General features: G+C 26.9%; 2 protein-coding genes across 3 annotated transcripts; both read right to left on the reverse strand.

Annotated features, from left to right (window-relative positions):
- Positions 1–126: 126 nt before the first annotated feature.
- LOC107168956 (uncharacterized) lies at positions 127–5,218 on the reverse strand. The gene is made up of 6 exons (XM_089225787.1): positions 2,859–5,218; positions 2,390–2,775; positions 1,738–1,935; positions 1,022–1,341; positions 631–796; positions 127–272 (listed from the first exon to the last, which is right to left on the reverse strand). The coding sequence occupies exons 2-5, from the start codon at positions 2,613–2,615 to the stop codon at positions 668–670; spliced, it is 873 nt and encodes a 290-aa protein (XP_089081913.1). The 5' UTR covers positions 2,616–2,775; positions 2,859–5,218; the 3' UTR covers positions 127–272; positions 631–667.
- A 2,564-nt stretch (positions 5,219–7,782) lies between these two features.
- Positions 7,783–23,583, reverse strand: LOC107168965 (uncharacterized). 2 transcript variants are annotated; one of them, XM_015518535.2, is made up of 3 exons: positions 23,329–23,583; positions 23,126–23,254; positions 7,791–10,103 (listed from the first exon to the last, which is right to left on the reverse strand). In XM_015518535.2, exons 1-3 carry the CDS (start codon positions 23,485–23,487, stop codon positions 8,499–8,501), a joined length of 1,893 nt encoding a protein of 630 aa, XP_015374021.1. In that variant the 5' UTR covers positions 23,488–23,583; the 3' UTR covers positions 7,791–8,498. The 2 variants fall into 2 exon arrangements, with proteins under 2 accessions (XP_089081816.1, XP_015374021.1); XM_089225690.1 differs by lacking the exons at positions 23,126–23,254; positions 23,329–23,583 and adding an exon at positions 12,478–12,639 and having other exon boundaries at positions 7,783–10,103.
- Positions 23,584–27,506: the final 3,923 nt, after the last annotated feature.

Raw genomic sequence — 27,506 nt, forward strand, 5'->3', positions numbered from 1 at the left:
ATGTAAATATATATAAAATATACTTTAAAATATAATATTTTACTACAACATTATTAAAACTAATTTATTGGTAAACATAAACAAATATATCAATAAAATGCTTAATTAGCATAAATAGGTATAAAATAATATTAAAAAAAAAAAATAGCAAAAAGAACTTTACAGTTAACAAATAATTTAATTTCATCATTTTGCATGTCTTAAGTAATTGTCTACAACTTTATGAAATGTTGTTTCATCCGACGCCGTTTTTATTAAACCAGATAAAGCCTCTAGAAAAATAAATAAAAATAATAATAATTAATATAGGTAATTCTTAAAACAATTTACTATTTTTTTCAGTAAAAGTTTAAATATCATATATATATTTATATATATAACATTTTATTAACAGTTAATGAGTTAAATTAATATTAAAAATCTAAACACAATATTTTTAAAATCAATTTGAAAACAAAACCCTATTTATTATTCATTTATGGTTTTAATTCAAGCATCAATAATACTAATAAGTAATAATACTACCTATATAATATTATTATATATAATAATATATAACACTTTTGCATGGATTTTTTTTTTTATAACTTCATTCAACATAAATATTAAGAATTAAACATTTTTATTTACCACGTATTACATTGTATAATTCCAGATTTCCAGCACATCAAAATTTTTTTATTTTTCCCCGATAGCTATAATGGCATAGTACCTCATTGTAGAAACATGCATCTATTGAACCTCTTATTGCTGCACTTAGATGTAGGTTACCATACTTAATATACAGGAATGTTTTCTGAAATTTTAAAACCTGGTGTTAAATATATTTTTTTTTTAATATAATAGTTGATAATACCAAAAATAATATAACAATTATTTTAGATTAAATCATTTTAACCTATATTTTAGCATACTATAACCCACATATATCATTATTAATTAACAATGCTCATTCATATTTTAATTAACTAATACCTCGACTAATACATTTTAAATAAATAATACTAAAGTTATCATTTACCAGTTCTTCTTTATACTGTAAAGCATTATTTTCTGCAGTTGGTGTTAATAATTCCTCTACTACAGCTATATCTTCAATACTTTTGACTGGCAGTAAGTCAAAGATAGGTGATGGAATCGTTGGCGTTGGTGTTGCTAAGGCACGAATTCTATTGTCAGCAGTCATTATTTTCTGCACCTTGTCATCCAAGCGCTGAAGAGCAGCAGTGATTCGAGTGTTAGATCCATTCAAGTTCATTAATTGTGTCATAATTTGAGTATCTCTATTAGATCTTTTTCCAATCATAGAAATCAAAACATCTAGTTTTTCACAACAGCATACTGAAATATAATTATCATAAACAAATTTCTAAATTTATATTTGAGTAATTTAGCAAAAAATTTTACTGTAAGGGAGTTAATTTCATGTATTTATTTTAACCAAACCCATTATAACCCACAGTAGTACTCAAGTAGTCAAGGATAAGTTTTTGAATGACAGGGAGAAACATTTTACAAATAATGATTTTGTCTTTTTTTCAATATGTAATATAATTAATATTAAACTATTAATGCTAAAATATTATTTTACCTATAAATATTTTATTATTATTATTAATAATAATACAAATTTATATACTTTTTAAAAAGACAAAATAAATAAATTTTTTTTATCATAGATTAATAAAAATTATTTTGTTAATTATCATATTAAAATGCTAGAAATATAATGTATACCGTTTGAAGAAGATTTCTTGTCAATATCATTTTGAAATGGAAGTACAGAAATATTTTCATCTTCGCCAGCTATAAAACTTTCTTGCAGAGAATCATCTGAAGTTACAGCTGACGATGTTAAAAAATCAAACAAATTGTTATTTGTCCTTTGTTCTAAGGCACCAATGATTAAATCTTCATTATGATCAGGCAACTCTCCTTAATGAAATAAAAAATGCAATTTACTTCAAATTTTTAAACGAGCCAGTAGAAATAATGGTTCTTTATTCAGGGAAATTGATTTAATAAAATTTAAAAATACTTTGCTGGGTCGCATATACTAACACTAAACATTTATTGAATTAAAAGTGAGCAAATGGTCCCTTAAACATGATTTAGTGGCCTATGATTAGATCATAAAATTTTATTGAACCATTATATAAATCAATTTTTTATGCAACCTGGTATACATTTATTATTTTAGCTATGTAATACCTTTTTTTAGTGTTTTTTTTTTTAAAAAAAGAATTATTATTCAAGTTTTGTGTTATAATTAAATATGTTTTAGTTAAATTTTAAACTTAGGAATTCGAAATAAAAATGTAAAATTGTATTTAAAATTATTTAAAACAATATTTTTGTTTTGACTAAATAGAGAAAAATTATAATTTACCTGATATAATATTATTTATTTTAAATGATGTAATAGTAGACAATACACTTGAGGTTGATGGTATGTTTTCTTGTAGAGTTTCATTATTTTTCACATCAGATTTGGAATATGGTATGCCATCATATGGATCATCATCTACATCATTATACTGGATGCCCAATGCTGGTGGTTCTGGTAGTTGATCGATTGGAGTCAAATTTGTATACACTTTATCTTCTGGTGTCATTTTTTTTATTTTTTTTTGGCCTCCATAAATTCAGGCTCATAAATTTTTTTGGCAATTATTTTCCTCCTGGAACAACCAGCCAACTGTCCACTTCCTATGTCATCACTGTCTTCCGAACCTGACCAAGCTTTTGCAACTCTCCTGGCTTGTATTTCATTGGCTAAAACAAAAAAATTAAATTAATATATAAATAAATAAAAATAATAATAAAATTACAAATAGCAAAAATGGAGAGTAACTCACTAAAAGGACCTGCAACTTTTCGTACGTCGTAAAATACACCATCTCTATCATTTGGGACATAACTTTCAATAATCATTTTCGTTATTTGTGTAGGATTAAAGTGTATTTTTGTATGATCATACTTGGTTAATGGAAACCAACATTTTCCAGTACTACTGTCTCCAAGCAAAGATAGCCGGGATGGCTAACCTGGGAAAATGGCACTTGTTGAATCTCCTGAGTGTCCAAGAATAAAACAACAAACCAAGACCTAGAACCAATATATAACTATGAATATAGTTATTATGATTAACTTGTTTCTTATTACATTCATATTTATGTATTTAAAATACATTAATACATTATAATACACATGCATAATTTAATTTTTTTAAATAATATAATAACTCATGTTTTGTTATTTAGAGTATAATATATAGTTTACTTACCATTGTTATTACTGAAATTCTAAATTGGAATACTATTTAGAAGAAATAAAGAATAATATTTACAGAGTAGAAAATGATTTAAGATATTAAATAATAATATAATAATAATAATTAATAATATACCTAATAAGTAATAATAATAATAATAATAATATTAACAATAACTCAGTTGTATAGTTATGTTTTAAAATTGAATATTACTGAAAAATGCAATAAAGGAATAACTATAGTATTTGTATTGTTTAGAGGCAAATTCATCATATTTTTTTTTAATGCATCAAACTTCCATGACTGAAGTGGCCCAAGTCTAGAGGCTGAATGTATACTTAATAATTTCGAAGAACATGGAGTATTAAAAAATTCTGTGAGTTTTTCATATTGTCTGCCAATGACTACTAAAGAATTATCAGATTTTGAAGTCGCAATATTTTCAATCAGAATTATGTTACCATTTTCTACCATGAAACAATTATCAGCATTGTTCAATTTTATTGTAAATTTATCATTTTTCCAACCGGTGTATACTGGTTTACAAGTTTCTTGAAGTAAAGGTCTATGTTTATATTTTGTATGAACATTTATAGAACCACTTTTTGAATTTAAACTATTCTTAGACAGTAATAAAGTTCTAGATTCAGCATACCTACGGGCAAATTGTTGAAGTGGTGTAAAACCACTTTTAACTTTTTTTTTTTGAGAGGCTGCATAAAACTTTCAAAAGGGAATGCAGAAAAATTATTTAATGATCCAAATGTTTGCACATCATCAGCTAAATATGCATTATATGAATATTATGAGACATAAAGGTATTGCCATAAATGTCAGCAAATTGTGACACGAAATAATTTAGTAATTTTTTTGCAAATAAAATATATTCTTCAGATATATTATCTGTTGACATAATTCTTATAGCAACACACAAAACTATAAAATGGTTGTAAACTTTTTTCTCTAAAATATTATGAAAAACTACCATACCGGTGTATAAAAGGCATTGTCAAAGTTCTGTTGCTTTCCAACGAGTAACATCCCGCAATGGATGTTTTCGGCTATTTCCATTGGGATTTCGTTGGAAATCTTGAAGGACATATTGTCCTAACTCATTCAATTTAATATCAATAGCAGATATTAGAACTTTTGGAAGATTTTGACTGTGTGGTTTAATTCCACCAGTCCAAAACATTAAAATTTTTTAGTTACCCCAATTAATATAATCAAATGGTATCCCAGAAACTAAATCGAAATTGGGAACATCTGAAAGAATTGTTTTATCTAAATGGAAGCTTAAATCTGAATAAGATATAAGTGATTCATGAGTTTGTAAAGTTGAACATAAATCAGGAAAATATACTCGATTATTTCCATACTGACCAACAGTATAGCAACGATTACAAGAATTTTTGGCTGATGTCCCTTTACATTTAGAGCAAAAAACTTTGCTTGTGTGTCACATATTAGAGCTTTCAATTGAACTTTAATATTAATGTTATTATAAACAATGCCAGTTTTATAAAAAAAAATTAATTCATTAATTAAATCTGACAAAAATTCATTACTATTTTGTGGCTTAAGTTGCCCATAATATGCTCCAATTATAAACACATCTCGACTTTTGCCTAAATTAGTAAAATAACTCAGACAAGGCCACAGCTGACTAGGAGGGTTTTTAGATAAAGGGAGACCATCAATTCCTACCACCAACATTAAAGTAGATGGAAGTGCTAAATTATCATAAACTTTAAATAATTGTTCTATTTCAGCTTTTAGTCCAAAATGATATATACCTCCACTAATCTCTTTCACTAAAGTTGTGGTAGGTGTTTGGAGTAATGTACGTGAATCTTTAGGCAAACCTTTAAACTGAGGAAATAGTGATATACTTTTCAGAAAGTCATCTAAAGCCAAATGAGTTATATTATGGTTACATGGTACATCATTGCCACTATACCTTTAATGCTGTAAAAATACTTTGATTTTAACTTTTTTGGTATTGATATTGGATTCATTGAATTGAATCTGGGTAGTAAATTGGACGAAAAATAATAAAAAATTAATAGAACTTAACAGATTTTCCGTAAAAAATAAAAATAAAGAATAACTGTTTTTTTTACGAAAAACTAGTTCCTATAGTTAGTTATTTTCGACAAAACATATTTAGTTTATTGCCTAACTCAAAAACCGAAAGATTCCGTTAGCCCCAAAATTATCTTTATTAACAGTCGTTCATACTGCAACTAAAAAATCTGAAAATCATATTATACCTACATCAAAACTTTGATTTCTTTGTTTTTGGAAAAAAAAAATTGAGCATAAATCCAAAATATTTTGGTATGAACGTCTGAAATTAGTATTTTTACATAATTTGTAAAAATAGTAAACATTTTCAAATTATTTGAGGTATAAATACATACAAATTATCTGCTTATATTTAAGATTTGAAAATTTAACATGAAATTCCCTATACGTTTTTTAGCTGTAAAAAAAAATTACCGGAAATTCAAATTAATTTTTATAAGTGTTCGAAATTCGACATTTAATATTCATCCGTAAATTAATGAATCCTCATCGAACAATTTTCTGATTGTAGTGTAACTCAATAAAAAATAACCGTTAATACTTGAAATTATCACTAAATTTAATACATTTTATAATGTAATTTTCAAAATAAGTTTACTATTTTTGATTTTTAATTGTTTTTTCTGAATATCAAAATAGTTTATTCGTTAAGTCAAAAGGTTAAAAATATAATATGTAGGACCGTATGGCACTTCATACATAGCTACAATTCAAAATATTAAAATCACATAAGTTTTTTTAAGCATTTAAAAATTTAATTTATGAAATTGGAAATTTGAAAACTCATTTTTGTTTAAAAGTTTATAAAATGTTAACTTTTTACAATAAAGGATTGAAAATTTAAAACAAGGTTCCACATCCGTAGTATTTCATACTAACCAATAAATTTAAAAATTATATAATTATTAGGTTTTTTAATTTCTGACCTACATAATATGTATATGTATAATATTGTTTTAATTTGCTTAGATACAAAATTCTTAGGTTTTGACAAAATTCATTAAAATCTCAGAAATGTTCAAATCATTTTTCAATTAAACATTTATAAAAATGTTTATCATCATAGCTAACATTAAAAATTTTAATGAAAAATGTCCAACAAATAATTCAACATTAAACAAAATAATTTTTCTAGAAAATAATATTAATTTTATATGAGTTTGAATTTAAGAATGTTCAGAATGTTGTAGAAATTGGATTTTCACTGGTTAATGAATCAATTTCCAACTAATAATTTTTAGTAATTTGTTTTAATTCAAGAATAAATATCTGTAGGCACTATATTTTTTCATTAAATGTTAAAATGACCTTTAACTATTCATGGTAATATTTTCAAATTATTTTTACTCTATTTGAGCTATCTATTTATAGTCATAAATATTTTCTTAAATTACTTTTACAGTTAGAAATGTATAAACAATTTTCTTTTTGTAGCTAACATTAAAAGTTTAAATAGAAGATTCTCAAGAAGTTTCTCATATTTTATTTTTAAAAAAGTTTACAGGAAAGTTACGCTATTTATAAGCCATGAGATATTTTTAATTGTATTACTTTAAAAAAAAAATTAATTTGATTATTTATATAAGTATCTATGCTAAGGACCTAACCTTAAGCTGACTGTAAGAAGCAAAGCCTCTGCTCAGAATTGTTTTTCATATAATATGAATTCAAATATAACAACGACATGTTCAACAATTACTGTACAACAATGCGGTACCCCACTTTTCCACCTTTTTAACTTGAATAGTCAAATAAATTTTTTAACCTAACCTATGCTTATCTATTCAAATACATTTTTTTCATGAAATCACCAAATGCTGAAAAATTAATTACTATTTTAGAAAAATGTACTAATAGTATCATTAAATTGTTAACTATAGATAAGAAAAAAATTGTATGAAAGATAATTATTTGCAAAATGCTCGGAACATCAAACAAAAAAAAATATTAAAACAATTTAATATAGAAATCATTTAAAAAATATTATTTTGGTAGGTACAGAGAATAGTATTGTCAGTTACAAAACCATTTGTATACTAGGACTAACATTTTTGCTAGTAAAGAAAAAAAATAATTAAAATTAAATTATAAACATTAAAATATTAATATTATTTACTTTTAAATGTTACTTATACTGCATTATGGTGTCAAAATAATAAAAAATACAATAGAAAATATGATTAGTTTAATAACTATTTTATTGGTGTTTATTATCAGTTATTAAAAATATATCTCATAACAATTCGGTATAGGTGTTTTGATTGAATTTGATTAAAGAGGTCACACATTTATTTTAGTAAAAAATACTTTATTCATTAGAAATAAAAATGGAAACATTTACAGTAAATTTTCTTATGGATAATGTACTGCAGCTTATTGTGAAACAATAAATCATGTCCAAACAAATTATATTACAATACTTATAAATATTAACTTGTTCTAAAATTACAGTAATCTATTTCTTATGTTTAGCTAATTATTTTTAAATTGTAATATTACCATGTTTATTATTATTATTTTTTTTTTATTAAATATACTTAATTATTTACTAGAGCTCTCTTTAAATTATTCTTGACAATACAGTCTTAGACAAAAATGATAATGAATGATAAAAAATGATAAAAAATAATATTAATTTTTTATAATATTGTATGCCTTAAGCATTCACTAAAACTAGAAATTAATAATAACAATATTATTAGGAAACTAAAATGAGTCAAATATACTAGTCATTTTTAATAATGTCTAAATAATACATTTAAAGAACATCTGATATTCTTATATTAACAATATTTTGGTGCTGAGCTAGACTACTAATTAAAACTAAAAATATATATAAAACACATTATTTTCTATAGTTAAAATAAGAATTATATTTACTTAAAATTATTTGAATACACATCATAAGATAAGAATAGAAAAAAAATGAATGTATTTTATACAAATATAAAAAAAAACTTAAAATAGAACAAATAGTTTAACCCTAATATAATAATAGTATATGGAGTTTAAATTATGCCACGTTTTTCCACTGATGATAATTTTCTTACAATAAACAATTCATCAGATTTGATTTAACTTAAGTTAGAATAATTCAAGATGTTCTTTAATACATAGCTTATGTAGTTATTCTTTTTTAAAATTTTGAGCTTGATCGAGACGGATTGTGAATCCTTGAATGATTTGATAAGGATATTGATGATAGAAACACTTTTCCACAAATCTGACAATTATAAGTACCGTTCTGCTTTTTGGTAGTATTTTTGTTGACATTCTTCTTTTTACATGCGATCAAATGGGATTGAAAGTTAAAAATATTAATATCCATTTGACAAAATGCACACATAATACTTTTTCTATTTTTTTTAGCGGCCATTAAAACACCATCATGGAAGGTAAATTTATGGATGCTAAAACTTTCAATATCATCAAATTTTTCAGGACATATAGAACATTTGAACATTCCAGGGGTACGACAGTTATATTTTACTTGATGAGCTCTAAGATGAGATGCATTATTAAATGGCTTGCAACATTGCCAACATATTAAAGTTTCTCCGAGGTTAAAATGATCACGATGATGCGCTTTAAAAATTCTAAAGGTTTGGAAGATGAGATTGCAACTAGGTTTCAAACAAGTAAAAAGTATATGGTCTGATGTACGAGGAATCTTTCCCTTGTTTCCATTATTAAGTGCACTTGCGTTATTTATATAATTATTTTGAACTGGCAATAATGCTGTTTCATTTACTGTAGGTTTCTTAGGTTTCATTTTGGCTGCATTTACATTGTTTTCTTGATTGTTAAGACAATGCTTCATATGTTCATTAATGACTGTTAGTTCTGGAGATGATTCTTCGCAATGTAAACATAAATAATCACCATGAATATCCATCAAAAGACCATTGTGTGTTTTTAATTTATGAAAGGCAAATTCTTGCATACCATTAAATCTCACATTGCATGTATAACATTTAAATGCATTTGCAGTATTACAGCGTATATGACAACCATTTCTATCAATGTCAGATTGTTCGATTTCTTGAAAACAACGATCACACAAAACAGCTGATGAAGACATACCAATATGCAGTAGATAATGTGATGTAAAATGGTTTTTTGATCTTGATAAAACGTTACAATTAGGTACCAAGCAAGTAAAAAAAGATTTAGTATGTTGAGAACAATCATGGTTGAGAATATTCTTCTTTTGACAGATAGAACAGTAGTATAATTTTTCAGTCTCATCATTAAAATTTTCATTTTTAAAAGTCAATTGATTTTCTTCGTTGTCTGAAGATAACACAATAGTTTCTTCGTCATAATTGGATGAATCTACATCATTGACATCATCATCTGATACTAAATCAACTGTTGGAATTTGAGTTGGTACTTCTATGCAGGAATCATCATCGGAATCATCAACAAATCTTGAACTTGATATAAATTGAGATTGTCTGAATGAAGACGATTCTCCATTATTTATTATAACCTGTGATGAAGTAGACGCAATACACATTCTGGATGTAGAAGGGCCATATATATTTGAACTTTGGGATAACTGTGAATGCTGGAACGAAGATTCCTGAGACGATTCACCATTACTTCTAATCATAAGTGTTGGAGTAGTTCCAATAGATGTTCCATGCTGGAACGAAGATTCCTGAGACGATTCACCATTACTTCTAATCATAAGTGTTGGAGTAGTTCCAATAGATGTTCCAGGCTTGTTAACACCATACTAAAAACAAAAATGTATAAATTATTCAATTTTTATAGCTTAACTACATAATTTTAAACAAGGCTCATACATATTTCTTACTGAAACTTAAACCTACTGAAAAATAAAAGTAGATACAATTTATTTTTAACATTGAAGTTCATGATTTTGGAGAAATTTCATACTTAAACAATGAATAGGTAACAATTTTAGGAACTTGAAATATGTATATGTATTTTACTGTGCTCGATGACATTTTCAATATATTTAGATTAAATTTAAAGCATAGCCTATTTATAACATATAACTGCATTATTTATAGTAAAATAAATTACTATAATAGCAATATGAATGTATAGTAAAATATACTTAGTAATTAGTAATATAGGTTAATCAAAAGTCTTCTCTCAGAATTGTTTTCAAACACAATGATTCATCATTGAACTCAAAGTAAACACATCTGTTACAGAGACCTACTCAATGTAAGATACACTTATACCTACTGTAGCACAACGCTTACCAATATGCCTTTTTTAATAAGTCTAAGTCTTTCCTAGTAGACAATTCTAAATACATAATACAGTTCATTTTAGTTTTTGTAACACACAGATTGAAATTTAAAATTAAATTAAAACCCAGATATAAAAATCGATTAAGACTTTTTGGTTATTGTTAAGAATTTATATTTGAAGACACTTTGCACAACATTTAATGATTTTTTGTTGATTATTTAATTATTTTTGTAGATATATTATATTAGATTCTTGAACATTTTTTTTTTGAAGTGACGGTAAAAAAATTATGGATGACCAAAAAAACTTGAAGATTTAATACAATGTTCCTTATGAGTGGTTTTTATTGTAGCTAAAAAAAATTGAAAATCGTTTGTCACAAATTTTTTTTATAAGCGTTTATAGTTCAACATTTTACGAAATCATTCGAAAAAGCGAAAATTTGCAAGTAATTTTGAAGTTGAAAAATCATAAAATTGTTTGTGTTTATAACTAAGGATTAAAAATACAACACTAAGTTTAACATAAGTTTTCCTTCAAGTAGCTATAGAAAAAACTCGAAGCATCATTATAGGAAAAATTTTAAGTGCGTTTGAATTTTAAATTTTTACGAAATAGCGTAACGATAACAATTTATCCTCAAACGATTTTAAATATTTGTTGTTATTCAAAAAGTATAAGTCGTAGACACTTGAACATTTTGCCAGTTATTTAGATTGGCATTTTCTTTACATGGTTTAATTTTCAAAATATTTTGATTTTTTTTGAAATATTTATAGACGACTGAAATTTTCAATTGGTCTGAAATTTTTTTTTTGAAGTGTCGATAAAAGTTTTTTGGCCTAATCAAAATACTTGAAAATTTAATACAAAGTTCCTCATACATTATTCTTATAGTGATTAAAAAATTTGAAGCGTCATTATAGGAAAAATGTTTTGAGCGTCTGAGTTTTAAATTTTTATGAAATTAGATATATGTATATCTATGATAATATAAGGTATTATGAATTATGATAACTACATGCAATGTTTTTGGAAAAATTGATTAACCATTAACCAAAATGCGTTCTAATTGAAAAATAATATATTTGTTTCAAAATAGAATTTATGACAATATTTAAATATAATATATCCTAAAATGACAAATCATCTCTTTTCAGAATCGTCTTTCTTATACAATGATACCTATCATTGCATTCAAATCTAACCTACCCTAGTCAGAGGTCCACCCCACCACCTAATGTACAGCAGAGCAACATCCACTTACCTGCTTTATTATTTATATAATGGAATATTTGATTTCTATAATTTAACATTAATACTTAAATTGAGTTCAGTTATTTAGAAATTTAAAAATAAAAATACCTAATACCTAGCCTAATACAAAATAGTCAGTGCTGTTCTAAATGAAATTCTATAGCATTTAAAAAAAATATAATAATTCTATAAATACTATATTCCGTAAATAAGTAGATACCTATTATTATTAATTTTATTAAATATCTAGGTATATATATTATATATATCTTTATGTCTTAAATATACTTATTAATGTAAGTTTTTTTTTATGGTTCAATAATTTTAGATAGATCATTATTATTGAACTAGGTATGGTAGTTATTTGGTAAATGATACTAGACTTAATTTATAATTGGAGATGTAATTTAACTTTGTATCAAACAAACATCATATTTATTACTTATTAATTTAGAAAAATCAACACTAACATTATTGTTAATGTATTAAACAATTTTTAATTTAATTTTAGAATGTAATAATTTTATTACAGAACAGGTTTTAAATAGATTTATCAGAATGAATTTTAAAAATGGAATTTCTTATTTTGGAATTAAAATTCTATTTGTAAAAAAAATCATACCCACCTAGATGTGTGTTGAATTTATGGTTGCTATATTTTGCTAATACAAAATGTATATCTAACTTAAGAGGACGTAACTCTGGCATTTGTTCTCTCTCTTAAAAGTGTGTAACATACTAAATTTACTCTCGGAAGATAAAATGTAGCTTCTCTAGTTTAAAAATTAGAAAGAATAAACTAATGAAACTTGATGGTATGAACATTATTTGTGTTTGTAAATGGTTGTTTTTTTTACAATAATTTAGTTTTAAAGTAAGTTATGAGCACTCTAATTTATGATATTTTATTTATGCGAGACTTGCTAAAAAGTTGAACTATTGTAAAAAACCAACATACAAATAGATAATATTCTTGTTATCAAGTATCATAAAAAGTCAATTCATTCTAAATTTTAAATTAACAGAGCTATATGTGTTCTGCTAAGCGTAAAATGTGTTATGTTACGCATTAATAGACGGAGATAACACATGCAGGTATCACATCCTCTTAATGGAGATAGGGTAAATCCACTGAAATATGTCACAGGAAGTTTTGAGCATGACTAAACGGATAATAAACGACGAATTAAACACAAATTTTGAATCAAATAGATTTAATATTTTGAATGGTCAACAAAGTGCACGTGGATCAGTTAGTATAAGTGTATAAAAGAATAGGGCTTTTTATTGTTCCAATTTCCTGTTGACAACATTATTGAAGTATTGAACTAAGATAAGATCTTGTAATAAGATGGTGTATGGATTTTAATATGGACATAGCAATTATTAATAAAAAGCTGTAGAATATGAACTTGCTATGAAACTAATGACAGAAAAGTAAAAAATTCAACGCTGATTTTATACACAAATAATTGAAATTGTTTATAAACCAATTATAATATAATTAATAAAAATAAAGAAGAACCATGACTACTATCTTCAAATACAAACAGTTGCATGCAAGTAAAAGAAAACCATGACATTTTAATGTTCACCAAAAATTTTTTACGTGCCTATCATAAAAAAATAAATTGGTATAATGAAAAATGTTGGAATAAAATCATTCCTCCTACCTATACAGGGCCTGATTGGGCCGGCGAGCTATCACGCTCAGTGTGGTGGGCCGAAAGATTATTATGATACATGGGCCGCTTGCTAAAATATCTAGCTAATATTAAAACTATTTTAAACAAATAATAATACTATGCCACATTAGCTATGATAATGAAGCCGTCGTCATCATTCTGTCTCTTTATTATCAACCTATGAACATTATTACTCTGTAGTGATAACACAGAATAACATAACATAATAATATATTATCAATTCTGTAGTGATAATAATTTATTATTTTTTCATTACTTAGAGGTTGATATATTTTTAATTTGTAATGGCAAAAATTATTAGAAAAGGTGGTGCAGAAAAAGTAAGTATAACACAAGATGCACTGTTGTCGCAAGCTGCAAAAAACCCAAAACAATTAAAATTATTCAATTTTTCTTCAAGTTCATTGGTAAGTTAGAACATGCATATTCAAATTATTAAGATTTTATTATTTCAATATTTTCATCTTTGTTCTGGTGAATAAAACTGAGACAATTGTTAGTAAGTCTAAGAAAACTGCTGAAATTAAGGTAAATCATTTGTGACATCTAATATCATAGGAGTGTTAAAACTTCATGTTTTTTTTATAGAATATTAAATAAAAAGTTGTGATAAAAAATGTTTGGTGTTTAAATAGTTTTTTTTTTTGTATTATTTAATATTATTAAGTTTAATAGTTATTTTAACTAATGAAAAATTTCTAATTCAAATTTTGGTTTAAATTTTTTTTAAGAATACTTAATGTTAAAATTATTTAGTAAATGTTTGAAATTAAACACTAATATTACTGTAATAACATTAGGTAATAAATATTATCAATATTACTATTATTGTTATTGTTAACCCTATTTAGCTATATCTACTATACTCATGTCATTAATATAATTCTTTAAAAATAGTGCTATAATAGCACCCAGTGTGAATAACTAGGTACCTATTTAATGATATAAACATATTATTGTTGTATGTTTTCTATATTATGTTGCTTTTGTGTTAATTGCATTTGCCTGTATTAATTAAAATTATTTTATAAATAGGCAGGTACTTCCAATTTAATGGATAATTGTCATGGATATGTAACATAATTGTCTAGTTGTAACATCACATAAGTCACATAAGTATTTATATAATTTAAATATCTTTATTTCACATACCTATATTAAATTATCAGTAATAAATTAGTAAATGAGAACAATATAGGACACATAGTAAATTTATAAACTAAACATACTTGTGTTATAGTTTATGTAGTACTGTGGCTGTATCTAGAATTCATTAAGGTAAGATAATACTGTAACATATTTAGTCCGATATTTAGGTATCTAGGTAGTTGATTGTTGCAATGCTTAATTAGTTTTTCGCTTTTTTTAACTGAATATTCAATGTAAATACATGTCATTGTCACGACAATAGAAAATAGTGCATACTTTAATTATTCAAATAGTTAATTTGGTTGCGAGTAGTCAATGGTTAAAAAATATGTTAGTATTATAGACGATAAATTTGAATTTGGTGACATGTGATGATGAGATTGAAAAAAATAAACACGATGAAGAAGATGAAGACTGATAAATTAGGCTTAAATTCTGCGATTTTGGTGGACACTTGTGGTTTTAAATCAAGTTTAACTAATAACCGGGTGTTAGATGATGATTTTTCAAACATTCTTGGTAAAAAAAAATATTCAAACCTATTAGTTTCCTGTTTTACTAAGCCAAATATTAAGGATTTAGTAATGTTTATTAAATTTCATCCTATTTAACCATATGATAATGTGCAGTTTAATCCAATCGTAGCATATTTTTATAATAATAATGCAGAAAAGCATAAACGGACATGGGTAAGGTATAATGCAACTTAATAAATCTTTTTATTGCGCATTTTGCTAAGCTTTTTCAAAAATTGATAACCGATTTGCAATAGGTTGTACATTTAATAACAAAAATACATACAAACGTATTCATGAACATGAAAAGTCTAATGAGTAATGATCATCGAAATTGTGCTGACGCTTATAGTCAGTGTCCGCCTGGCCAGGGTCGCGGGGCCGCAAATGCGGCCGAGGCCCTGACCTTTTTTTTTAAGTTTTTAATTAGTGGAACTAAAAATATGCTGACACGACACTGTCAGGGCCTGCGATATGGGACAGAAGAATGGGCCAGAGTCCCATGGCATGGATCTCTGGGGGCCTCCCAGTCCGGTTGGGTGTAAAATAAGTATATATAAGTAAAAGGGCCCGGAATTGATCAGCCCTGAGGCCCACCAAAGTTCTCGCGGGCCCCAGTGAGGGAGCCCCCGTACAAGCGACTGAGCGTACTATAGGTTTGATCAATATTTTATTATATGACATTACTGTCATTAAGTGTCATTAAGCAAGTCAGAACTCAGAAGTGAATATCTACTTGGTTTTAGTTAAGAAGGGTAAAAGTGAAAACAGTTTAATCGAGTGACTAGTTGGAAAGTTGGGAAGGGGGAAGTCAGTGTTTAACGGTCTGCTTCAAATCATACAATTATAGTCGTTTTTATTTATATACATATATACCATTTTGACTTGCTGGGGGGGGGGGGGTAGGAGGATATACATTAATCCATTATCCTATGAAGAATGTAAAAAAAAAAATTGAGGCCCTAGAAAAAAATAGCGGCCGAGGCCTTCTATATACCAGGCCGACACTGCTTATAGTACTACAGTCAAAAGTAAAAGATTTATATAATTTCTTCAGTGTTGCAAAAAAATCTGAAGTTTATGGAAAAAAGGCTGTACTAGAATGTATAATTGAAACTATCAAGGTACAGTGATCCCTGCTTATAGTGTTCACTGGTTATAAGAATCGGTACAACTGTTATAAGTGCATTTTTCGTAGCATACAGTGTTTAGGTTTTCGGTTATTGTAATCAGAAATATAAAATATAAATATAATTTACAATAATATCACCTTTTTTCGTGTACAGGGAAAACAATTATGAATAACAATCATAATCGTGAACTTTAATCGATCTAATCTTATCTAATGTAACCCACGTAATGAGCGATACTTCAAAATATTGTACATTCGTACATGTTTGAAACCGTTTTTGTTCTCTCAAGCACCGATATTTTACACTTTATACGCAGTTTGTTTTCACTCATTGGTCAGTTTTGTTTTAAGAAAAAGATCATTTTGGATTTATTCTTTAACTAGACCCATAACAAAGTTTATGTGATATTCGTGTAATATCTGGTTATTAAGTGTTTTTATAATTTTATTATTGTTTAAATATGAATAACGTTGAAAAAGTAGTTGTTGTTAATTTATGGCGAATGCCAATGTAATGTATGTCTAGCTGCTAGGACATATTTCAAACGATTCCCAGAAAGATACCATCCATCTATTGCATCTCATATATTATATCTTATGACTTTTACAAGGGTTAATTCAAGGGAAATTTCCTGGCAGACAAATTCAACCAACAAAGGTGTAGAGCAGTATTTGATGAAGATACAAAATTACAGGTACTAGCATACGAGCTAGCCCACGTTCATCAATAAGGCATATTGCTCGTGAAATTGGAGTTTCATATGGTTATGTCCAAAAAATTCTAAAAATACACAAAATGCACCCATATAAATGTGATTTTGTCCAACATTTGCATGCAGGAGATTCTACTCGTAGATTAGAATTTATAGCTTGGTTTAATATTCAGTTTCATTATAACCCTTTAATTATCAATCGTATTCATTGGAGTGATGAATCAAAATTTACTAATAATGGTATAATGAATAAACAAAATCATCGACACTGGCATGACACTAACCCAGTGTGGTCACGTGAAACTAATTTTCAAACAGTCTGGGGTATTAATGTATGGTGTGGGATAATTGGTGGGAAGCTTATAGGACCGTACTTTTATGATGGCACGCTTAATGGCAGACGATATTTAAATTTTTTTAAATAAAAAATATCTTAATAGATACATTATCTGATTATCTTATAGTTATTAGAACTATTGAAAAATAAAATAAAATTCCACTATAAAAATAGTTAAAATTGTAATTGTATTATACCTAGAAGTTTACTAAACAAAAATTATATCACACAGGTACTCAGGATATCCATCAGGATGACGTACGATATTATTAAATTATTATTTATAAACAGATAAGGTAAATTAAGTATTAATTTATTTTTTCGAGATTTTTTTAATTTCCATTAGTTATAAGTGAACATTTCGTTTAAAATTATGCAAATTATAAAAATTATGCAAAAACTCAAATGCCGACTTCTATAACTTTGTCAGTTTTGTAAATAGAAAAAAACTTTTTATACAAAAAACATTTAAAAAATAATAATCTATCCGAATATGTAGAAAAATGTTGTGTTTCCATTAAAAAAAATGTAAGCTGTATTGCATATGCGCACACTAAAAGTGTTAAAAATTTGAAAATCATAAATAAATGTGTATTTAAGTACAATCTTTCATTCAGTGAAAACCCCATTTCAATACCAGGTCATCATTCTGAAATATTTAGTGGTACCTCTTAGCGTGATCACACTGTAGTATAAAAAATAAAAAAATTTAAATTATTAAAAATTAAAAATAATAATAGGTAGGTACCTACTACATAAATATAATTTTAATATTTAAATGTTTTTACGTTATTTTCTGCCTATTTTCGAGTCACCACATATAGTGATTTCCGGTAATAGTGATCAAAGTACTCTTGAACAAATGTGATCACTATAAGTGGCGACAACTGTAATAGATAAAAGAGGATTAAGTTTTTGTGGTGTAAAAGATGCTGAAGCTTTATACATGCTTAAATGATGATTCTTTAGACAACGGAAAATTTTTAGAAATGCTTATTTTGATTTCAAAATTTGATACACTGTTGAAAGAACACACCGATGAAGTAATTATAAAAAGTAAAAAAATCATGAACAGCGCAAACTTAAAGGAATAATGGGCCCTAGACATCAAGAAAGTTTTGTAACACTTTTATCAAAAATGACAGATAACTACATTATTGATGCTATAGGGAAGTAAATGAAAAATTCTATATCTGAAGATATAAAACGGACTCAATTTTTAGTATACAAATAGATTTCACTCAGGACATAAAATGTCCATGATCAACTATGTGTAATCATTCATTATGATTAGAGCGCGGATTTCTATTTGCATATTTTTTTCCTTTTAATATTTTTGGATTGTTGTCAGTTATGTCCACGGATCATCATAATTTGAAGCTAATGGTGAAATTTTTTTTTGTATATTTAAAGGTTATTGCATATTGAAGCGAAAATTTAAAAAAATGTATAAAATAATATTTTGTCAAGTAGAAAAATTAAAACTAAATTTCATAGTCACTAAATAATAATTTTTTAATATATATATATATTTATTTAAACCTTTATAAGATAAATAATCGATTACGACGTAAAGTAATGCTGTGTCAGTCGGTTATCGACATACCACTCGACACCTGGTTACATTGGTTAGCTCGAAGATTTTTATCAAGACCCGACAATACTAAGTTGCTTCAAATATGTCTCAATAACTTCGGTTGACGTCGAACGTTCGTTCTCAGTCTTTAAAAATATGTTAACCGATAAACGACACAGCTTCACAGAAGAAAAAAAAATTGAAATGCATATGATTATTCATTTTATTTATAAATAAAATTTTAAAATTAAATTAAGGTTTTCAGAAAATTCCCTACATTTTTTTTTATTAAGTATTTAAATAATTAATTATTATAAGTTTTACTGTAAATTTTAAATAAATAAAAAGGTTTGCATATTATTTTACATATTTTCATGATTTTAACTGCATATTTTTTGCATAATTCGATACTTATAAGTACATAAAAATCCGCACTCTAGTTATGACACAAATGAGGTTAATCAGCGACTTTTGGCAGTAATTAAAAGCATGTCAGGTACTGGAGAAAGAAGAATGCCTTTTAATACAGTTTCTAAACTTTTAGAAGTCTCTGGCGTGGACATAAGTAACTACATTGGTAGTTCAACGGACGGTGCTACAAAAATACGGGGCGAATATAATGGGTTCTTTGAATGGTTGAAAAAAAAAATACCTGGACAAATACCCGTATGGTTTCTATATAGGTATGGTGTGCATAATTTGGTTATGTCTGATACGTCGAAAAAATGCATAGAAAATATACCTTTTTTTTGGTTTATTGAATGCTATAGCCGTTTTTGTTCGTGAATCTTACTTATGAATGAACATGTGGGAGACAATCAGTAATTTTAAATTTATATCAGTGATTGGTGAAACGAGATGGTGGGCTAAAAATCAGTGTGTTAGTAAAATATTTGGTTCATATAATAATCCTAAAGATTCTCTATTTGTGGATATTATTCAGACTTTACATGAAATTTATATTACGGATACATTTGTTCCGGATGTAAGATTTAAAGCTAAAACATATATAGATGCTCTCCTAAAATATGAAACCATAATGAAGAGTCAAATTTATCAACAAATGTTGGCATCTACAACTTCATTATCATTATACCTACAAACAAATGGTATAGATATTCTCAGAGCATAAAAAATGGTGAAACACACAATCAAACACACACTCTTGAAAATCAGTCGAGGAACTTTGAGCAGTTATATGTGCATTAAATCAATTAGTTTGTTGGGCTAATGAACTATTTCTAGTTGTGAATTAGAATACTGCATACCTATGAGCTTTTTACAGTCAAGGATTTCTAAAAAGAAAACAATAGCTGGAGAAAAAATAGCAGACGACCCAATACAAAGTGCAAAATTTAGATATTGTGTAAATGTCAAATGCATATAACGCCCTGTATAACATTATATATTATGACCTCGATTATGACCAAATAGTTAATAGTCTTAAACAACGATTTTCGGAAGATGGAAAGCTCTTCAAATCAATGTTGATTTTAGAACTTACAGGATTTAAAGATATTAAAAATTATGATAATCTTCAAATTTCAAAACATTTAATATACTTGGTCGATATTTTGAAAAAAATTGATGAAAACATCACAATTGAAACTCTATATGTTGAACTTTTTGATTTTGCTGGAAATTGGTCAAGGATGATCAAGTATATCAATAATATTAATAACCAGATCGCTAACAAAAAAGAAGTTACTATAAATATAGAATCTGATTGCGAGGAAGACGAAGACTTGATAAAAAAAAATTGAAATTAAAAATAAGAATGTCTACCTATCAAAATTGTATCATTTGCTGTCATATCTAATGTTTTAGGAACATACAATTTACATACTATGGCTTATTTTTCTTTATTTATGGTCTACAAATTTATTTTAACACTACCATGTACTCAAGTAAAATGTGAAACAACATTTTCAAAATTGAAATACGTTTTCAATAGACTGCGAAACACGTAAAGTCAAGAGAAATTGGATACATTTTTATTTATGAACGTTGAAAAAGATAGTTTGTCAAATATCAAAAACGATGACATTATATATTTAACTACAAAAAAAAAAAAGCGATGAATATTATTGTATTATTATTGTATTAGTATTATATTATTGTTACTTAGCATTCTACAACTGCCCCCAATAAAAGCTTGATCTTATATTCTTATGTAATTAAAAAAAAAATGGTAAGGCCGTTGAATGAGTTTGGGGGGAAGGGCTTAGCTCCTAAAACCCCCTAATTGTACTTATGTATATGGAAAACTTGTAAGTTGAAGAGCCGGTAAAATTATTGTGCTCGGTATGTTTCTGGGTCCCAATCTTGCCTTGTATTTATATTAAATATGTCAGTATGACAGTACCTACCTACATTGGGGGTCACAGGAAGGAGAGCGTCCCTGCTTTTCGGGCATATGGATAACCAAACAAGTGAACTTAACCTTGTTAGTTAAAGTAACATAAGTATATTTTAGTAGTTCTCTTCCTCTACCGGCTCCGGCCTACCTGGTATCCAGATAATCTTATTATAGTTAAAAGTACCTATTTTGTGTTCTAATTATTGTAAATCCAAAATTAACTTGATTGTACTGTGTCCGAGCTTGGCCAACGCAATAGTAATTAACAACAACAATATAGACGCTAGGAGCTAGGCGTATAAATAAGTTAATTAGATAAGTAGTTTTTATGTTACATATAACCATAACTAAAAATCTGACTGCAACATCGTTTTTCACTCATTAATACACGTAAGTTTTGAGAAAAAAAAATCAAAAGAATCGTAAAAGACATGATAAACGCAGCGTTGCACTCATGCATAAAAAACACAAAATTGCCAACTTCCAAAGCAAATAACTTCGAAACTAGATAAGTCTGACCAACAAATTCTGATTTCACCATCGTTCTTAAATAGTTAATACAGTAAAACCTCGATAAGACGGAATCGCATGGGACCATGATATTTTTTCGTCTTGACGCAGTTCAAAAAATTTTTTAATTGAATAAAATTAAAGATTACATATATATTTATTTTAAACCAGTTGATACATAATACAAATACTAATACCAACTCAGATAATAATATTGTATAGTGTATACATATCAATTTTATTAGTTTTTAATGTCATCATAAGCGCTCGTATATCGATTATCTATGGGTATCGACAGTACGAAAATAAATTTATTACACGAAAATCGTGTTATATTTCTGTCTTAGCGAGGGTTTTCATCAACTTTCATTACAAAATCGTGTCCGTTTTCGTCTTGGCGAGGTTTCTGTCTTAGCGGGATAAAATTATAAGTAATTTGAAACGGGACCAAACAAATATTCCGTAATACCGGGGTTTCCGTCTTACCGAAGTTCCGTTTTAGCGGGGTTTTACTGTATAAGTATGTTCCAAAAATAAATCGAAAATTTTGTGGGGAGTGGTGATGAGCATTTCAGCCGAAATAATATTCTCTTAAATTGTTATATAATATTTTTACACAAATACAATTTTTTTCAAAAATTAAAAACCAAAAACACCTAAAGTATGGAAAAATATTATCATTGTAGGTACATTCACTTTAATATTAAAACTATTAAGAGGATACTACAACTGCGTGTGTTGTCTACGTCTTACAAGCAGCAAATTTTACATTCAGCAGATCACGTTTAGCTCCGTTAGCTTAAAATGTAGAATGAATTTACTTCTTATAAAATTAAAATATAATTAAAAGCCTATGAGAAGCAAGATAATAATGTTACCTTTAATTTGATAAGAAGTAAATTCACTCAAAATTTTTAACTTACAGAGCTAAACGTGATCTGCTGAACGTAAAATCTGCTATGTTGCGCACTCGTAAAACGGAGACAACACATGCGGTAGTAGCATCCTCTTAATAGTGTTAATATTAAAGTGAATGTACCTACAATGATAATTTAACATATTTAAACTAACAAACCTAACTGAGAACCTCTGATCGTAAATTTCCTTTGTTACATGATTTGACCTAAACAATGCTTATGAACATACATAGGCATATACCAAAATTAAATTTAAAAAACATACCATATTCTGTTTAAGCATTTTATAAATAAATATAAATCTTAAAGGTTAATGAGGCAACTACTATGTTATTTTAAAATAAATATTATTTCAATTACTTTTTTTGAAGCGATGTAACTGATGACAATTTCAGATTCACCAGCTTTCTTCTTTACTTCCATCCAAGCTAACAGCGTCTTGTAGCAGTTCTCGCAAATAATCTTGGGTTTAATATCATTGATCTCAACCTAAGCAAAATTAAACACATCATTTTAATTTCAACGTTTACATTTATTAGGAATGTTTTTATCTAAATACGTACATTGATTCCAAGCAATTCCAACATTAGCTCCTTCACTCGCATTTCCCCAGCGACGGGAGTAAGAATATGCACAAACTTTACATTTCTATCAGATTCCGGCTCAAGCAGACAAACTCTGCATAGATCAAAGTTTTCACTATGCAGATGCGTTTGACTCATGATGGAATCTGATATCCCGACGGTGGAAGAACAAAAATGGCGGTCACTGACCGCAGTCAATGTAGTTAGACTGAATAGACCGTCATGAAATCGTATCGTTATTTATTGACAGAACATTTTATTCAGTTTTCTCCGCACAGGCGGAGCTACGAGTACACTAAAACAGACGCCAACAGTCAATCCGAGGGCATATTGAGAGACAAAAACAAAAAAGAAACGAGCGTAAACTACAAGTGGCAGGCGAATGAGAGACAAGACGCCAGACGAATGACGATCATAATTCGTGAGGAGCACGTCGTCGTTCAATTGTGGCAATTGTGCAAACTCATGTTTGGAACAGTTAGTAACATAACCTAAAACATAAATGATAAGTTCTCAAACTGGCTAAATTCAAATGATAGTCACGATGTTTTTGGTTTATAATAATAATAATAAATAATAACTTGATAACGTTTATCAGCTATTGGCATGATAAGCCTCGCTCACAGATTTAAGAGTACGTAACGGTCGTGGTATTTGTTGTCTCCGTCTTACCAGTGCGTAATATAGCAAATTTACGCTCAGTAGAACATTTGTAGCTCCTTTAGTTTAAAAATTACAGTGAATCGACCTATAATGAAATTTGATGGTAAGAACATTATCTGTGTTTGTACGTTGGTTTTTTTATGATAATTCAATTTTTAAGTGAGTTATGAGCATTTTTAATGTGCTGTATATTACCTGCTCATAACTCACTTAAAAATTGAATTATCATAAAAAAACCAACGTACAAACACAGATAATGTTCTTACCATCAAATTTCATTATAGGTCGATTCACTGTAATTTTTAAATTAAAGCAGCTACAAGTGTTCTGCTGAGCGTAAATTTCCTATATTACGCACTGGTAAGACGGAGACAACAAATTCCACTGTTACATACTCATAAAATGTTAAAATATATTATACTTTTAACGTTTTAACTTTATACCTTATATTTGTGTGATCACCACACAAACACAAAATCATTTGTATTTGAATCATAGTATTTGCGTACTACAACACTGATTCAATAATTCTAATAACACGACCACGGAGTGTAGATCGATGTTTTCATACATTTTTACATTAGCCTTAATATCTATGTGTCCTATAACAACTTAGATCATATACTTTATTACTATAATAATATATGATGTAATAGAAGTTCTATAAGTACCTTATCGTCTATTTATTTTACATTCACACTCCGCTGTTAGTTTGTAAATATCTATTGAGTATCGACTATTATCTGTGTTTATTCGTTGACATTAAAATGACATGATCTATGATCCATGATAAAGATACAGCAAATAAGTTAGTATAATTGCCGTGTCTCATGTCTACGATTGTCTAACATCTGCATCTACCGGCAATAGATGAGCATAGACAAGATACAAGAACATACCTAGTATGTTTTATAGACAAAAATACAAAATTCAATTAAGTAAATTGCTGGCTGATAAATACGAAATACTTTCGACACCATACAACCATGATCTTGGTTAGAGAATTAGTTACTTTATAATGAAATAATTAATTACGATTTGATATTTGTACCGTATTTTTTATATTATGAAGGTTGCCCTAATCGATAATCGGCAACTGATCGTTGTAAATACGATATTATGTTAAACACGTTTCACAAGTTCAACTGCTACATTTTACCTAGCTAGTTTTTACTCTAACAATAATAAGTTAATACTAATCAACAATGGGTTTCTATTGTTTTTCTAATACACCAGAATAAACCTAGATTTGGAATCCATTCCGTATTTTATCATATCCAGACCATAAGAAGTTATTACTCTTGTGTACTCGACCAAGCAACAAAATCTGTACACACCTTTAAGATAATAGATATCAACCTAAAACTTGAAATCATCATGCATTGTCAATATTATTCACATAAAATTATAAAATAAGGATTTCTAACTTATGACTTATGATTTTAGGTTTTACAGATGTGTTGACTATCTCCCAATATGCGGTTTGCCTGTTTTTTGCGTACTACTTAACTATAAAAATGAGTATAGTATGCGGTCTACCAATTTTCTGTTATACCTACCTACCTAGAGTAGGGAATCCCGCATCATTAGTATTTATTAGTTTATTACCTTCTAATTTAATACAATATTATGTTTTATCACTTTTATCTTATTTTTTCATAATGATTTAATGATATATATTTTATCATATAGCAGCTAATAACACGTTAGTCGTTATAGTGTCGTTTGTGGTGAAACAACTATTTTTTTAAATTTAACTGAACATTTTTTTAAACTTAAAATGCTTGTAAAAGAATTTTATAAATTTTTTTTAACTGAGGCCTTGAGTGTTAAATACTTGCAAGATTATGGTCTGTTACATTATTAAATAATAATCATACTTTTTTGATATTTTATACACCTATAACCTATATTGAATGTAAATTTTTGTAAAATCATATTGTGTTAATATTATATAAATGTTCGATATTATATTATTATTAGGTACATAGTATTAAATTTTTTATTTGTATTTTACTATTTTAAATCAATTATTATTATTTTATATTTGAGTATTAATGGATTTCTCATGCATCAGTATCGACGGGTCGTACCGTACCACATCATTATTATTATCATTATTTAATATTTTTATTTATACCACACATGCCTATTCGTGCTGGTCTCTGAAATGCTACAAATTTAGTATAATAACCATGTTTATTCTAGTAGACAGCATTTTCAGCAGTAGATCGCATATTGGGAGACAGCCGATGTGTTAATATAACATATTATGTTACATTAAATTCAGAAGTTTTCTTCAGAGGCTAATTTTTTGTTTTTTCTATTTCAATATGAATTACTTAAGAGAAATCTTATTTTACATTTTCAATTTTTATGTATAAACATTGACAATTCTATAAATTTTTAACTACATTATAATTTGCACATTTTTTAAATTTTAAATACTTTTAAAAAAAATTGCGCGTTTGTACCTATTTAACTTTTATTTTTTTAAACTCTCGTCACAATAACTTCTGAGGAATTTTATATAACATATTTATATCTTAGATGAATAGTAAAAATGAACTCAAATTTAAGACATCTATCAAAGTGAGCGGACACATACTGTCCTTTTACGGAAGTAGTAAAGTACATGGAATTGTCAAATACATACATATTATTTCCTAATAAAACTTCCAAATTATAATGATAATTCTATCCATTAATCAAGGATTTATTAATTTTTAATATCCAATTAAATCATATATAAATACTTAAATACTTAAGATGAACTAATTGAAAACTGGGCCAATTTTTAAAATAAAAAATGTATTCTATATTTATTAAGGAACAAATATATAATATTATAATATGATTTTTAATACCTTAATACAAGTATAGATTTGCAGAATTGTTCACTCTGTCTACTAAACTCAATTTGATATCTAAATATTTCCACGTACATTATCTATAATACCTAACCTTGTATCTTGTATATTCCATAAACATTATTAATTGAAAATATTCTACACAACTAAAAAAAGTTTTGATGTATTAAAAAACATCTGGAAATTATATCAATTATTAACATCAATTAAACTAAAAACAAACCTAGCAAGTTAATTGCTTGCTAAATTCAATTTATTTTTAAATGTATACATTTTGACTGAAATAAAATTATAAACAGTATATATAATATATAATTAACATTCAAATTTAACAAAAATAAAATATTTAATTAAAAAAACAACTAATAATATAAATCAATATAGGTATATCAAAAAAAACTTAAAATTTAAATAAAAATATAAAATTTTGATTAATGAAATACAACCCATGCAAAGAGGGCTCTATTGGATACATTTTATAATAAAATGATAAGAGTAAAAGTTATAATTTATAACAATAAACAAATAACCTAATATTTGAACTACAAAAACTATAGTTCAAGTATAAATATTTTATAAAATAAAGGTCTATTGACAATTTATAGTTCACATGTTGTATAATTC

This window comes from Diuraphis noxia, unplaced genomic scaffold (assembly GCF_037042655.1).
Source record: "Diuraphis noxia isolate RWA-SAM2 unplaced genomic scaffold, SU_Dnox_SAM2 contig0001, whole genome shotgun sequence".
NCBI lineage: Eukaryota > Metazoa > Arthropoda > Insecta > Hemiptera > Aphididae > Diuraphis > Diuraphis noxia.